General features: G+C 41.2%; 1 protein-coding gene and 1 long non-coding RNA gene across 5 annotated transcripts in view; one reads left to right on the top strand and one right to left on the bottom strand.

Annotated features, from left to right (window-relative positions):
* Positions 1 to 17,004, bottom strand: part of LOC124002985 (E3 ubiquitin-protein ligase NRDP1-like) — a 29,279-nt gene that overhangs the window by 11,027 nt on the left and 1,248 nt on the right. For 3 of the 4 annotated variants that reach the window (XM_046310866.1, XM_046310863.1, XM_046310867.1), the window contains exons 2-4: positions 15,385 to 15,524; positions 13,152 to 13,189; positions 4,379 to 4,494 (exon numbers count right to left, since the gene is read on the bottom strand). In XM_046310866.1, coding sequence (XP_046166822.1) covers positions 4,379 to 4,468 — 90 coding nt within the window. In that variant the 5' untranslated portion in view covers positions 4,469 to 4,494; positions 13,152 to 13,189; positions 15,385 to 15,524. The remainder of the gene's footprint in view (positions 1 to 4,378; positions 4,495 to 13,151; positions 13,190 to 15,384; positions 15,525 to 17,004) is intronic. The other variant, XM_046310865.1, reaches the window with a different exon arrangement.
* Positions 6,980 to 10,076, top strand: LOC124002987. The gene is made up of 4 exons (XR_006833179.1): positions 6,980 to 7,209; positions 7,305 to 7,378; positions 7,482 to 8,039; positions 8,155 to 10,076. It is a non-coding gene; the product is annotated as an uncharacterized LOC124002987 (long non-coding RNA).

Raw genomic sequence — 17,004 nt, forward strand, 5'->3', positions numbered from 1 at the left:
TTAAAAACATGTTGTCAGAAAGAGACATTTTAATTCAAAGATTAAATTCTTAAAATGACAAGAGGAAGAGGGCATGATAAAAAAGCTAAAGGTATTAGCAGTGAAGGAGGAGTTCAGCAAGTATGGTTACATATGGGGATAGCAGTTCTGCTGTGTGTGAAGATCTCAATGCAGGGGTGACGGTACTGATGAAATCAGTAGATGGCAGTGATGAGATCACTGCGTGATGCTAAGCTAGCGACGGGCTGGCTAGCTTCTGTTGGCTGCAATAGCCATTCCCACTACAGTCCCTGGGTGAGTCAGGAAGAAAGCTCTAAGCTACAGCCGCTACTGGGTAGCAATGGATTCCCCAGAGACCTTCTTGCCCAGTTTCCCATGCAGTCCCTGGGTGAGTCTGAAATGGCACCCTATTTCCCATGTAGTCCAGTATTTTTGACCAGGGCCCTGGTACCATTTCAGACAGTCCTAGTCCTGATTCCTCCCACTACAGTAGAGTTCTATGCTGCAGTGCTGCTGATTCATACTGGGGCCCCAGAGGGAGTATAAATTATAACCACCCAGCCCAGCCCTGGGACAGTCCACACAGCAGCACGGACTCCAGCAAGGTCAGTGAGTGCAGCACAGCACACTGACTGGGACTAACACACCCTCAGATACACACCCAGACTCTTGTAATTAGAGCGTTGAGAACTTCTATAACTTTGAATAATGTTCCAATTCTAGACAGTTAGCTAGGAATAAATATTCCCCATGTAATGTCAAATGGGGCGCTAACATGGCTAAAGAAAAAAAAAAAGAAATGGTCACAACTCTGGTATGTTCCCATGATGATTTTAAAATCAGACACACCAAAACTGTTGTTTCGCTAACATGACTGCCATAAAGAATGTTGTTGTTTCGCTAACATGACTGCCATAAAGAATGTTGTTGTTTCGCTAACATGACTGCCATAAAGAATGTTGTTGTTTCGCTAACATGACTGCCATAAAGAATGTTGTTGTTTCGCTAACATGACTGCCGTAAAGAATGTTGTTGTTTCACTACATGACTGCCATAAAGAATGTTGTCATGTAAACACATAAAAAAAAACCTCAATGGCCCAAATCTCTAAATACATGGCTCTGTGCACACCTAACCTCCGTTTATTCCACTCCCTCTCTCCCTCCCATTCTGGAAGATGTCAATGCTCTCAGCAGGGCATGGGAATTACACAGCTTTCACTCAGGTCTCTGATGTACAGCGCCTTCAGAAAGTATTCACACCCCTTGACTTGTTCCACATTTTGTTGTATTACAGGCGGAATTTAAAATGATTAAATAGAGATTGTGTGTCAGTGGTCTACACACACACCTGTATCTTCGTAGTGACTTGGTGTATTGATACGCTATCCAAAGTGTCATTTATAAATTCACCAGTCCATCTTCCAATAGATGCCATTCTTTGCTAGGCATTGGAAATCTTCCCTGGTCTTTGTGGTTGAATCGGTGTTTAACATGCATTGCTTGACTGGCGGACGTACAGAGAATTGTACGTGTGGGGTACAGCGATGAGGTAGTCATTCAAAAATCATATTAAAACGCTATTATTGCACACAGAGTGAGTCCATATAATTGATGTGACTTGCTAAGCAATTGTGTACTCCTGAACTTATTTAGGTTTGCCATAAAAAGGGGTTGAATAATTATTCACTCAAGACATCAGCTTTGCATTTGTTATTATTATTTGTAAACATTTCTAAAAACATAATTCCACTGACATTATGGGGTATTGTGTGTGTCATTGACAAAAATAACTTAATTTTTAAAAATTCAGGCTGTAACACCAAAATGTGAAGGCACTGTATCATTCCCTCTCTCTCTCTCAGTATACTGTATGAGTCTCCACTGAAAGCCATACGGCAGTTATGTCCACATTCCTTTACTGCTGCCAGCACGCTGTGCAAAGTCCTACGACAGCTCAGAATGCATAGGCAACATTGGCTGGAAGTGACGTTGTACTACCACGCTGCCTTCTTGCCGAATTAACGCATGAACACACGTGCCCACAGACCGGTGCCATCACACTCACAAAAACACTCCAAAACAAAGAATACTTACTACCACAGGAAATTGACCCCCCACACACACACACACACACACACAACACACACACAAACACACACACACACACAAACACACACACACACAAACACACACACACACTATCACTGCACACAATCAATAGTGTCACACACACTGTGTTTGTTACAGTATCACACACAGGACACATCACACACACACATCTTTACACACACACACACACACAGAGAGAAATGCCTAGGCTGGACAAAGTGTTATGTACTATAAAAAGTACAAACCAGCAACTATTTACTCCAAGGGCAAACATGTAGCAAAACAATGCTATCCTCTGCAGGTAGGTAGAATCAATAGTGTCTATTTAAAGCCACTCACCTCATGGTTGGTTTCAGTTTGGGAGCTGTGTTTGTTATACTAGTATCCTTATGCTTTATTTACATTAACAGGACAAGGCATCTCCACTCACTTCTTCTATCCCTAGTCCTTTCACCTCTGCCCCATCTTTATGCATCACTACAAACATTGGGCACATTGATTCATCTTTAAAAAGAACGAACAGATCTCCACGCAGAGCTCATCTCTCCAAATTGCCTTCTTCCCTCCCTCCTGTCCTCGGTAGCTCTCTCGCTGTCCTGTCCTCTCCGCTCTTCCTCTTGTCCACTCCTCTCTCCCCCTTGCTGACACAGCATCCCACTGAAAGCAGACTGCCCTTTAAGCTCTCCTCCCTGTCCTTTCTCTCTGCCCATCTCTTTCCTGGCCAAGATGGGGCTATTCTCATGTGTCTAATCGCTTTCACCTTTTACTAGCAATGAATAGTCATCACTGGAGCTTCATCATAGAGAATCAAATTACATGTCCAGTGATATACTGTATACAGAAATGCAAAAACTGCAGAAAATATAGTTAAGCTATAAAGCCAGGGGGGGTGTGGTATATGACCAATATACTAAGGCTAAGGGCTGTTGGACTAATTACAGCAAAAATGGAAGAGGCAAGTGGAAGGGGGAGAAAGTAAGGAACTTGTCGTTCGGCCCAGCATTAACGACCAAAATTGGTTTAAAAAAATTGTGATAAAAATAAAAAATAAAGTATACCAGCTTCATTTAAGGACCAAAAAATTGATAGCTGTTCTATATCGATTGCAAAATATACTTTACAAAAATATAAAAACGCAACATGTAAAGTGTTGGTCCCATGTTTCATGAGATTAAATATAGATCCCAGAAATGTTACATATGCATAAAAAGCTTATTTCTCTCAAATTTGTTTACATCCCTGTTAGTGAGCATTTCTCATTTGCCAAGATGATCCAGCCACCTGACAGATGTGGCATATAAAGAAGCTGATTAAACAGCATTGTCTTTACACAGGTGCACCTTGTGCTGGGGACAATAAAAGGCCACTAAAATGTGCAGTTGTCACACAACACAATGCAACAGATGTCTCAAGTTGAGGGAGTGTGCAATTGGGTCCACCAGAGCTGTTGCCAGAGAATTGAATGTTAATTTCTCTACCATAAACCACCTCTGTCGTTTTAAAGAATTTAGCAGTACGTCCAACAGTCCTCACAACCGCAGACCACGTGTAACCACGCCAGCCCAGGACCTCCACATACATCTTTTTCACCTGCAGGATCAGGACAGCTGAGGAAACTGAGTATTTGTGTCTATACTAATGTCCCTGCCAATCAGAACACATTTTCCCTTACTCAGTCATGTGAAATCCATAGATTTAGGGCAGAATTTATTTTTTCAATTGACGGATTTCCTTAAATGAACTCTAATTCAGTAAAATCTTTGAAATTGTTTAGTTTATATTGTTGTTCAGTTTAGTTGACGTACCGATTCCATGGCACATGGTTTATGAACTGATACACAAAATTACACTGGATTCAAAACGTTGTTTTCCAAAGTAAATTATTATACAAAATTCCTAGCAACCAATAGAATGTTATATAAAAAAACAAGTGGTCTGAATACTTCCCGAATGCACTGTATACCACAGCTTTCAGCCAATCAGCATCCAGGACTCGAACGACCTGGTTTATAATCACTTTGTAGCACTACAAAATAAAAAATGGCCTGCGCACAGCCTATAGGACTGAAAATTGAGACATTTGCAAAAACGTAGACTGAAATGGCACAGCAGGTGTGTGATCAATGAGCTGACAAGTACTGGATCCTATTTCACTGAAATGGAACTGAATTTACAACACTGACAAGTCCTTATTTTTCAGTGATTTCTCAGAGCACTGAAATGCAATCCGACAGCTAAAATGGTGCGGAGATGTGTACGTCACTGACCTGAACGGGCTCCTCTAGGACTCCACTGCAGATGGGGCACAGCAGGTCCTCATCCACTTCCCCCTGGAACCGGGTGACGTCGTAGCCCATGGCACATCACCGGAACCAACTACAACCTGCAGCACAGGTAGGGAAATGGTTAGTCTACAAGAGTACATACAATAAAAACATCACAACATATGCCTACATATCATGCATGAACAGGATCATAGTCGACATGGAACATCCTCACAGAAAAAAAAAAGTTTAATTACTCAACCATGTTTAAAATAAAAGAACCTATATGTGGCAGCACATTGGACGGCACTTAGAGATGGCACTACAATTAATGGCTGTGGTACTTACAGTAAAAAGCTCTTCAACCAGTCTTGAATTAATTAGTTAGCCTAGATTTGGTGTATTATCTTTTGTTCATTGCTAAAAAAGGCTCAATATTGGACACCTGACACACAGAAAGGAATTCTATTGCCTTTGTGTGCTTTTTCCTTTCCTTCCTCAAAAAGGGAAGTGCGCCAATCCTCAGCTATAAAACATTGTAACATGAGTGTTTGCTGCTGGTGACCTTTTTGAACACTGTGTGCTCTACGCACTGAAGTAAGTTCTGAATAAGCGAATACACTGCCTATTCAGCACAGTGGGGAAAGTACTAGAATGAGCATTCTACACCACGTTACAAAAGCAGGCATGTACTGTAATGGCATTGATGACCTTTTTAACAGTTTATACCAGAGTGATGACTTCAATATAAAAATCAGCCCACTTAGATGAGACGTCTTTCAGAAATAGAAGCAAAGGGCTTGTTATAAATCAACAGAATCTACTGCACACCCTCTGAGGTGATTTCATTGTGTCAAGACGGGTTGTAAAAAAGACACGTACCCACTATAGTGCAAGTGGGTTTTATTTTTGACCAAGACTAGTTGTAGTATGAACATTTTTGACCCGTTTCAGGAAACTAGGCGTATGTCGAGGGTCACTACTTCACATGAGAGCCGTTGAACGTAAACGTTTTTGTTGTCGATCAAAATGTTTTTGGGAGGGCAGAAATGCTTTCTTGAACTTGTGAACTTTCATGTGCCTTAATAACAAACTTGTATAATATGTGTAAATACGAATAATATTGCTAAAAATTACGAGCCTAGTTGGTTAAGCCACAGGAAAAGCCAGCAACCTTCCCACTATGATTGGCTGAGATAGTGAGTGGGCTGGACATGCCGAGTGATGAGTTTGGATTGGTCTACCATATAGAACGCTTTTGTCTATTTGAGCTGGTCAGTAGGTAATCCTATCGAACGCAGCTTTTGAATTTGTTTATTTATGAATTGCGTATTAAAACTTAACAAGAAAGACCTGACTATGCAAGTATCCATTTCAATAGAAATGCACTGCAACAACTGTTTCAGAGCACTCTCGTCTGAGGGTGCAAGAGCGCAGAATAACTGATGAATTTGCAAACGCTCAACACAGGCTTAATATGGCTGGTGTCAGTAAACGTTGGCAAAAAAAGATGATTATTATGGCATTGTACACAGTCAGTATGAACTAGAGTGACTTGACACAATAACGGGTCAAGGAACGGAAACAACGTCTTATTTAATAGCTAGCTAGCTCCATGTACAGTGGTTGCTCAACTAAAAGTTGAGATTATTCTGCGGGACTTAAGAGGTCATTTGTGGTTTAGTATGGTACCCTGCGTCACTGCTCCAGACCTGCACAAGGGGGAGTTAGTATTTTCCAGTAAGCATAATCAGTGCTCTCTTTTGAAATTAATGGAAGAGACAAGTGGAAGGGGGAAAAGACAGCACTGCTCTGAGACAAGCATGGGGACTGGTCTTGATAAATCAATGAGATTTTTTATTTTTCACTGAATCTTACCATTAGGGTGTGGAAATGTTACGCTCTTAGTACTGTAGCCTACTCCAGACCTGTCAAGTTGTACAGCTCAATATTTTTCTAACGGAAACCCTAAGGGTTTTGTTTTTCATTTTTCTTGGAATAGAAACAATATTAATGAAAAGAATTAAGCTACATTTCTTAAAAGCAATCCCATATACTATGTTCTTACATAAAAAAAGGTTTAAAATTCCCTAGTACAGTCAATATTGAAGACTGTCAAAAGCTTCTCAAAGACACCCTCGGGTGGTCAAACTAGCAATAATGGCAACAATGGCTGACAAATAACGTGCCACAGAATTCTGAGGCAGCCCGCAAGGTGTGCTGCAGTATGACGCAACTTTTACAGGAAGAACCACTGTATAAACAAAATACCAAGTTGAAGCTGACTGTTAGCTAGCTGATGTTAGATGGCTGGCTCACATTATGTTTATGATCTGTGTAGTAATGTTCTCAGAATGACATTTCGTATTTTTAGTTATAGCCTAATTTGAACCTATTTGGTTAACTTTAGCTAGCTGTGATAAATCGGTTTGTCTAAACAAAAGACTCCACTTCGCCAGATGATTACATGACCCATCAAGTTAGCTAGGTGTGTCTGACGGTAATTACGGCTATCTATTGTATAATAATGCCAAAATCTGGAATTTGTCTTTCAGCATCAGTAGAACACACCTAACTCTCCTCCACCAGTCATACATACAAGGAGAATGGTCTAATGCCTCCCATCAAAAAGAGAGCTGGCCCAAGCAAGCACAGGTTACACCTGAATCATGAGGACTTGCAAGTGGTGAACTTCAACAACTACGCAGAGGATAATGCAATCGTGTTACCAGGACGCCACCCAGGACACAAACACTTTGGTGGAAAGCTGCTGCCATCCCATGTGACAAAAGCAGCAGTGTGGCGTCTCTACAAGGAATCGATGACAACACTTGGTATGTAAAGCATAAACAAGTTTTGATTATTTAATTGACCTCCAAAATGATTGGCACTACTTTTATTGAGCTCACATTATTTCTGTATTTTCCAGAGGTACGTGTAGTCATACTTCCAGTTTCCAAGATGATGTTCTTTCTGTATGCAGTGCTGCTGCTCTGCACATTTGTAGGTGAAACTTACCTGATAATGATGCATAAAAAACATGTTACGTTTTACGTTACATTTTATTTTCATTAACTTATCTTAAATGTTCTTTTGTTGTTTGCAGGTGCACTATCCTTCTGACCCTATGCCAGGTCCCATTTACTTATTAACTCCACGCAAATCGGGCTTGTTTGGTGTCTGCTGTGAAGGAATACCACAACAAGTCAACTACTTGATTGATGAAGGTATGTCATCCAGCAAAGGCAGCAGCGCAGTCAACTACATGCACCATTTCTTCACCAACTAGTTGGATAAAAACACGTTGACCTGAATTGTGATAACTGCAGTGGCCAAAACAAGAACAAGTTTGTGCTCTGGTATTGTGCCTGGCGGACCATTCACAAGCTCCACCACAGTCTGGACCTTCACTTCCTGATCACAGACCACACCAAGTTTGACCCCGACTGGTGCTTTGGCCTCATCAAGCAGCTCTTCAGAAAGACCAGAGTGAACACTGTGAGATTTCTGCTGTTGTGAAGGACAGCACTGTGACAGGGGTCAACATCCCACAGCTGGTTGGACTGGAGGATGGTACGGTGCTGGTGGAAAGCTATGGCTGGCAACAACACCTGACTACATACTTCAGGCCTCTGCCACAGATCAAGCAGTATCAGCGCGTCAGGTGAATATCTTTTTCATTGCATGAGATTATTCTTCTCATCTAAACTTGGGAGGTGAATTGATGTTGTGCAAGTTTGTAATGTCTTATTTTTTTGTTGTTATTTCCTGTTTTACAGCTTCGATGCTCTGGAGCCTGGTGTTTTCGCAAAGGAGCGTTCGGACTCAGTCGGGACCAGGTTTCAGCTGTTGCGCAATGCTGACATCCTTCCTCCCATAGATGGTCTGCCTGTACAAGCACCACCTGGACTGGACACAGCTCGACAGATCAGGGAGTTTTGTGACGAAAAGGCTATGGACATCACATTTATTTTGATATTGCTACTATGCAAGTAACCATTTGGCTGTACCGTTTATACCCTCTTTAGAGACCCATCCACTTGGCAATATGTGGCTGGGGATTATAGCATTTCTTTCACATGGCCCATCAATTTAGACAAGTGTGTCTGGGTAAGCATCATCTAATTTATTGTTTACCTGGATTTTTTAAATTAATCTTTACTACACTACTCGCTTTTTAGCACATGACCTCACATGTGAATCCTTAAGAGAAGGGTGGGGCTGGCTTAAGTGGGTGTGAACAATGCTGAATGGGTGTCGACAAAGAAGAGCTCTACAGTAGGTACAAAAACATTCTCAAAAGTGAGTTTACAAGTTTGTCTACTTTCAAAGCATAATTACTTTCCCATTATTCCTCAAATGCAGTGTATGATATACCATTTTGTAGCTCTGAGTCTACTTTTATCCAATGTAAAAAAAAAAAAAAAAATTTTTTTTGCTACATAAGACCGATTTGAGTCAGTCAGTTAATATTTACGGTGTGGATACTTCTTAGGCATCAGTGCAGTTTGAAATAACTACCTGGATTGGTCAAATGCTACTTCATTGAATTGGAGGATAGATTGCATTTGCCAGAAGATACCGAACATACCGTTATGCGCAATGCATGTTTACACAGATGCACTGCAGGCGGTTTGGTTTCATTAAGACACCGTGGAGCCCGCGCGTGAAATGGATTGGAAAACATACCTCAATGCAGAGATGGGATATGCCACTGTACTCTAAATGTTAACTTTATCCACACTGCTTCATCGAGAAGATTGAAATACTGTTCGTTTTCCCAGAAAACTGCCCTTTTTGTTCCCATGCTAGCTAGCAGTGGGCAATGCAGCCATTTTGCAATGGCAGCATCAGCTAATGGTCCTTGCTATCAGAAATCCTTGGGGATGTCCCTTAAAATGGTTAGGGTAGTGCTTAGGGTAGGGACATCAAGGATTCCAGATAGTACTAACAATTTCATAATGGCCGAGGTGGCTACTGCTAGCTAGCAGATGACGAAAAGCCAGTATTCCAATGTTCTCTAACAGTATTCCAATGTTCTCGAAGGAGCAGTGTGGATTAAGATACAATTTGGAGTATAGTGGTATTAAGTGCCTTCAGAAAGTACTCACACCCCTAGACTTTTCCCACATTTCATTGTGCTACAGCCTGAATTCAAAATGTATTAAAAGTGAAAAAATTGTCACTGGTCTGCACACAATACCTCAATGTCCAAGGTGAATGTTTCTTAAAGTATTGTCACAAATTAATAAAAAATGAAAATGCTGAAATGTATGTATTCAACCCCTTTGATATGGCAATCTTAAATTTACATTTACATTTAAGTCATTTAGCAGACGCTCTTATCCAGAGCAGGAGTAAAAATGTGCTTAACAAGTCACATAAGTTACATGGACTCACTGTGTGCAATAATAGTATTTAACATGAGATGAGGCTAGTCCTTGAAAAAATATCATCACACATAAAATTATCTGTAAGGTCCCTCAGTCAAGCAGTGAATTGCAAACACTGATTCAACCACAAAGACCAGGGACATTTTCCAATGCCTCTGAAAGAAGGGCACCTACTTCTAATGGGTAAAATTAAAATAAAAGCAGATCTTGAAAATGCTTTTGAGCCTGGTGAAGTTATTACACTCTGGATGGTGTATCAATACAGCCAGTCACTACAAAGATACAGGTGTCCTTCCCAACTCAGTTGCTGGAGAGGAAGGAAACCGCTCAGGGATTTCACCACAAGACATTTACATTTACATTTAAGTCATTTAGCAGACGCTCTTATCCAGAGCGACTTACAAATTGGTGCATTCACCTTATGACATCCAGTGGAACAACCACTTTACAATAGTGCATCTAAATATTTTAAGGGGGGAGGGGGTGAGAAGGATTACTTTATCCTATCCTAGGTATTCCTTAAAGAGGTGGGGTTTCAAGTGTCTCCGGAAGGTGGTGATTGACTCCGCTGTCCTGGCATCGTGAGGGAGTTTGTTCCACCATTGGGGAGCCAGAGCAGCGAACAGTTTTGACTGAGCTGAGCGGGAACTGTACTTCCTCAGTGGTAGGGAGGCGAGCAGGCCAGAGGTGGATGAACGCAGTGCCCTTATTTGGGTGTAGGGCCTGATCAGAGCCTGGAGGTACTGAGGTGCCGTTCCCCTCACAGCTCCGTAGGCAAGCACCATGGTCTTGTAGCGGATGCGAGCTTCAACTGGAAGCCAGTGGAGAGAGCGGAGGAGCGGGGTGACGTGAGAGAACTTGGGAAGGTTGAACACTAGACCAGTGGTGAACTAAAAGAAGTTAGTTTAATGGTTGTGATAGGAGAAAACTGAGAATGGCTCAACAACGTTATTGTGTCAAGTCACTCAAGCAAAAACAGAAAAAACATATTTATATAAGTATTCAGAACCTTTGCTATGAGACTTGAAATTGAGCTCAGGTACATCCTGTTTCCATTGATCATCCTTGAGATGTTTCTACAAACTTGATTGGAGTCCACCTGTGGTAAATTCAATTGATTGGCACACACCTGTCTATATCAAAAGATCCCACAGTTGACAGTGCATGTCAGAGCAAAGCTAGGAAGTCTAACGGAATTGTCCCTCGAGCTCCAAGACAGGATTGTGTTGAGGCACAGATCTGGAGAAGGGTACCAAAAATATTCTGCAGCATTGAAGGTCCCCAAGAACACCGTGGCCTTCATCATTCTTAAAAATGGAAGAAGTTTGAAACAACCCAGAGCTGGCCACCCAGGCCAAACTGAACAATCTGGGGAGAAGGTCCTTGGTTGGGAGGTGACCAAGAACCTGATGGTCACTGACAGAGCTCCTCTGTGGAGATGAGAGAACTTTCCAGAAGGACAACCATCTCTGCAGCACTCCACCAATCAGGCCTTCATGGTAGAGTGGACAGACGTAGGCCACTCTTCAGTAAAAGGCACATGACAGCCTGCTTGGAGTTTGCCAAAAGGAACCTAAAGGTCTCTGACCATGAGAAACATGATTCTCTGGTCTGCTGAAACCAAGATTCAACTCTTTGGCCTGAATGCCAAGCATCACGTCTGGAGGAAACCTGGCACCATTCATTTGGTGAAGCATGGTGGTGGCAGCATCATGCTGTGGGGATGTTTTTCAATGGCAGGGACTGGGAGGCTAGTCAAGATTGAGGGAAAGATGAACAGTACAAAGTAAAGAGATCCTTGATGAAAACCGTCTCCAGAGCGCTCAGGACCTCAGACTGGGGCAAAGGTTCATCTTCCAACAGGACAACGACCCTAAGCACACAGCCAAGATAACGCAGGAGTGGCTTCGGGACAAGTCTCTGAATGTTCTTAAGTGGCCCAGCCAGAGCCCAGACTTGAACCCGATTTGAAAATCTCTGGAGACACCCGAAAATAGCTGTGCAGTGACGCTCCCTATCCAACCTGACAGAGCTTGAGAGGATCTGCAGAGAAGAATGGGAGAAAGTCCACCAAATACAGATGTGCCAAACTTGTAATGTCATACCCAATTAGACTTGAGGCTATAATCGCTGCCAAAGATGATTCAACGAAGTACTGAGTAAAGGGTCTGAATACTTGTGATATTTCAGTTTCTTTTTTAAAATAAATCTGCAAAAATGTCAAATAACCCATTTTGCCTTGTCAGTATGGGGTATTGTGTGGAGATTGAGGGGGAAAAACAATTTAATAAATGTTCAAATAAGGCTGTAATGTAACCACCGACACCATTCTGTATACCTCTGGCCCTTCTTTGGACACTGTTAGTTAACTAACCTCCAGACGAGCTCAATGCCACACAACTCTCCTTCCGTTGCCTCCAACTACTCTTAAATGCAAGTAAAACTAAATGCATGCTCTTCAACCGATAGCTGCTCGCACCTGCCCACCCATCCAGCATCACTACTCTGGGCGGTTCGGACTTAAGAATATATGGACAACTACAAATACCTAGGTGTCTGGTTAGACTGTAAACTCCCCTTCCAGACTCACATTAAGCATCTCCAATCCAAAATTAAATCTAGAATCGGCTTCCTACTTCGCAACAAAGCATCCTTCCCTCATGCTGCCAAACATACATACATATCTTGCTCCTTTGCACCCCAGTATCTCTACTTGCACATCAATCCCTCCAGTGTTTAATTGGTATATTGTAATTAATTTGCCATCATGGCCTATTTATTACCTTACCTAATTTGCACATACTGTATATAGACTTCCTCTACTGTATGTTTGTTTATTCCATGTGTAACTCTGTGTTGTTGTATGTGTCGAACTGCTTTGCTTTATTCTTGGCCAGGTCACAGTTGTAAATGAGAACTTGTTCTCAACTAGCTTACCTGGTTAAATAAAGGTGAAATTAATAAATAAAACTAACTGTGGAAAAAGTGAAGGGGTCTACATACTTTCCGAATGCACTGTGGCTGCATCATTTTATGGGTATGCTTTTAATTGTTAGGCATGGGGAGTTCAGGATAAAAAAATAAACGGAATAGATCTAAGCACAGGCAAAATCCTAGAGGAAAACCTGGTTCAGTCTGCTTTCCACAATACACTGAGAGATGAATTTACCTTTCAGCAGGACAATAACCTAAAAACACAAGGCTAAAGCTACACAGTGAATTTGTAGTTTGAGGGGCCGAGTTACAGTTCTGACTTAAATCTACTTGAAAATCTATGTTAAGACCTGGAAACGGTTGTCTTGCCAGAGCTTAAAGAATTTTTAAAATAATAAAAATGGGCAAATGTTGCACAATCCAGTTGTGGAAAGTACTAAGAGACTTACCCAGAAAGACTCAGTTGTAGTCGCTGCCAAAGGTGGTCCTACAAGGTAGAATTCAGGGGTGTGAATACTTATGTAAATGAGATTTCTATATTTAATAAATTTGCAAACATGTTTTCACTTTGTCATTAAGGGGTATTGTGTGTGGATGGGTGAGAAAATATATATTTAATGCATTTTGAATTTGGGCTGTAACAACATGTGGAATAAGTCAAGGGGTATAAATACTTTCTAAAGGGACTGTATCCCATCCTCGCTTTGAGGGACGTTGCCGGCTCCACGGTGTCTTAATGTAACCATGGTGGCGTTACAACTCCAATACAGCTCAGTGTAAACAAGCGTTACGGTAGGGTCAGTATCTTATGGCAAGATTTGCAGAGATGTATAAAGCCCAACATGTTAAACATGAACTGAATCACTGACTTTATAGTAATCAATTATCTGAAATAGTACCGGATCTGTCTCTCCATGTGTGCATGTCTGTTCTCTTGCCAGTGTGATATAACCTAAAGATTGTTGGTGTCCATTACTAGACATTACATAGATTCTTCAACTAACCTGGCATAGGCAGTGCCTCCATAAGTCTAGGGGAACCTAAGCTTCCTTAAAGTAATTGTAAAAATTATATAGCGTAATTTGCTTACTTAAAGAAAGTCAAATCATTCAAAATAGGCTACTCCACCAGAGAGCATGATTTGGCCACAGATGATCATTAGCTTCTTTAAAAGAAAAAAGCTGTGGATTGTTTTAAATCACATAGCCTACAGTCGGAAGAGCCCGTAATTTGGGCAGCGAACACACATCAAATAGTTGATTGTTGAGTTGAAACGGTCAGTGAAAAGCAGAGACCCAGCCAGGCATATCGCAATATTTAAAAGTACAATTGCTGAATAACAGTTTGGAAAGCAAATTGCTATTGCTGAAAAGAGAAGACAATGAAAATAATCCACTGTCCTTTAGATATCAAAATTCTAAACTTAATTGAGTGAACAGTAGCCTATCATATTGGTACCAGAGGAGCACATCGGCTATGTCCCGGATGAGTCTGCATATTAATTACCTTTATCATTGGGTCAGTGCTACTTTTGCTTGTTTTTAGACAATACATTTCCTCCTCCAGTTAGATGGTCGTCATATACCCTAGTGGTTAGAGCGGGGCGGTAGGTAGCCTAGTGGTTAAAACGTTGGACTAGTAACCGAAAGGTTGCAAGACCGAATCCCCGAGCTCACAAGGTAAAAATATGTCATTCTGCCCGTGAACAAGGCAGTTAACACACTGTTCCTAGGCCATCATTGAAAATAAGAATTTGGTCTCAACTGACTTGCCTAGCTAAATAAAGGTAAAATATTTGTATTCGTCTCCCCTTTTCGTAGGCCTATTATATGGACCAGACAACGTCATATTTATTGATCTGTTTGTCTGTGTCAGCAGAGTAGGCTACCCTGTAGTTTTTGGCGTATTAAAGAAGATTCTGCTAATGTCTCCAGCCGTATAAAGTGTAGTAAAATTGCACTAAATGTGTTTATAAAAGAACAACACTTTCCTGTGCAAAGGAAGAAATCTAATGTAGCCTAGCTCTACTCTGTCACTACGCGCTGCATTGAACAGTCATATTATAAGCCTAAATTATATTATAAGCCTAAATTATGACTAGAAAATATAATCACCACATCTTAAATAAGTCTACAAATGTGAGGATGATTGGAATGCTTTATTATAAAAGGTTAATTTTTATGGTGAAAAATAGCTTACCCAAACTTGAAACCCACGTGTTGCCTATGTAACCTGGCATATTATTTTTTTCTCACCTTTATTTAACTAGGTAGGCCAGTTGAGAACAAGTTCTCATTTACAACTGCGACCTGGCCAAGATAAAGCAAAGCAGTGTGACAAAAACAACAACAGAGTTACACAAAAACAAAAGTACAGTGGTGATACTCTCTTGGGTCTCGATTAGGGAAAACAGTTAACTTATACATTTGGAGGTTACATCTCTTTCCGAGTTGTCTCTGGTGTTTGTAGAACCACCTGAAACTTTACACAGACATTTATAAGATAACGGTTTTCCAGGATCGAGAACGAAGAGAGTATCGCCAATACCAGGTTCGTTGAAGAATCAATGGCGTAGACTTGAATGGGGCTTTCCTCTAACGTCCAGTAATGGACACAAAACATATTTGGTTATATAACATTATCCGGTGTACAAACAGCAATTTGACCTTATTGTCCACTCACCAGTGTCTTTCCTTCCTTGGGCCAGAATCCTCAGCCCTCCTCTTCATTTAAAATGTGGACCACAGACCGCAGGGGCTGAGTTTTGGGAAGGTGAGAGGAGCAACCTGGGTCCAGGCTAATGACTTCCTCAGAAAATGCATCTAGGAGTAACAGTAACATTATGCAATGTTGTTACTTTTCCTTTAATTTACTTAATAGACAGTCTACGATATGATTATCAATCAGCAGAGGCTCCTCAGATGAGGAAGGGGAGGACCATCCTCCTCAGTGAATTTCATAAAAATAGTGAAACATTTAAAAAAAAATAAGCTATAATTGTTTTGATAACACTATACTAAATATATTAATGTCACCCAGAAAAAATAGTAAAACAATGTTTTGCAATGAAGGTCTACAGGTCTACAGACTCCTTGCTGTCCCCAGTCCACCTGACTGTGCTGCTGCTCCAGTTTCAACTGTTCTGCCTTGTTATTATTCGACCATGCTGGTCATTTATGAACATTTGAACATCTTGGCCATGTTCTGTTATAATCTCCACCCAGCACAGCCAGAAGAGTACTGGCCACCCCACATAGCCTGGTTCCTCTCTAGGTTTCTTCCTAGGTTTTGGCCTTTCTAGGGAGTTTTTCCTAGCCACCGTGCTTCTACACCTGCATTGCTTGCTGTTTGGGGTTTTAGGCTGGGTTTCTGTACAGCACTTTGAGATATCAGCTGATGTACGAAGGGCTATATAAATAAAATTTGATTTGATTTACAGTAGCCTCAAGAGCACTCTGTGGGGTAGCACCAGCTAGTTTACGTCCTCCTCTGGGTACATTAACTTCAATACAAAACATAGGAGGCTCATGGTTCCCATCCCGTTCCACTACACAGTAGTTATGACAACTTCCGGAGGTCGTCCTCCACCCTATAATTGCTCTTGCAGCATGAACTGACATTTTGTAAAAGGATCAGCGAATGAATCTAGTACTGAAATCACAAGCTACAGCTAGCTAGCACTGCATTGGTGAGCAGTTGACTCAAAGATATATGAATATATATATATATATTTAGTATTATTTCTCTTCTTCACTTTCACTTACTTAGCTAGTTTAGCTAACTCAAACAGCCAGCTCAAAATGAGAGGGATACTATGTTAGCTAGCTGGCTATCCAACACTGGAACTCTTCCAAGTCAAGGTAAGCTTTTGGTTTTATTAATTTGTTGCCACCGGGGCCTGCCAGAGTAACTGCTAAACTGTTTGCTGACTGTACTACATGATTGTAGCGGGTTTACTAATGCGTTAGTTCTAGTAACTATGTTGACTATGGCGTTAGATAATATGGTAGCGACGATGCAGGCTGTGCGTAACAGTTATGATATGAAGGCTTGGAAAAGTTTTTTTGCCTGGTCAGACAGCTGATGTGTTATGCACTGAAGTCCACGTGCAACAGGAGGAGAGCACGTAGACGCGAAAGGGAATTACAAGGAGCAAAGTGATCATGCGGTTTGTATGTGGCTGCTATGAAAACCAACTCTGTTTGCCTATGATCAGGGGTGTATTCATTCTGCTGATTCGGTTGAAAAACATTTCTTAAAACAGAAGCTAACGAATATACCCAAATTAGTCCAATAGAAACT

This window comes from Oncorhynchus gorbuscha, linkage group LG18 (genome assembly GCF_021184085.1).
Source record: "Oncorhynchus gorbuscha isolate QuinsamMale2020 ecotype Even-year linkage group LG18, OgorEven_v1.0, whole genome shotgun sequence".
In the NCBI taxonomy this organism is placed as follows: domain Eukaryota; kingdom Metazoa; phylum Chordata; class Actinopteri; order Salmoniformes; family Salmonidae; genus Oncorhynchus; species Oncorhynchus gorbuscha.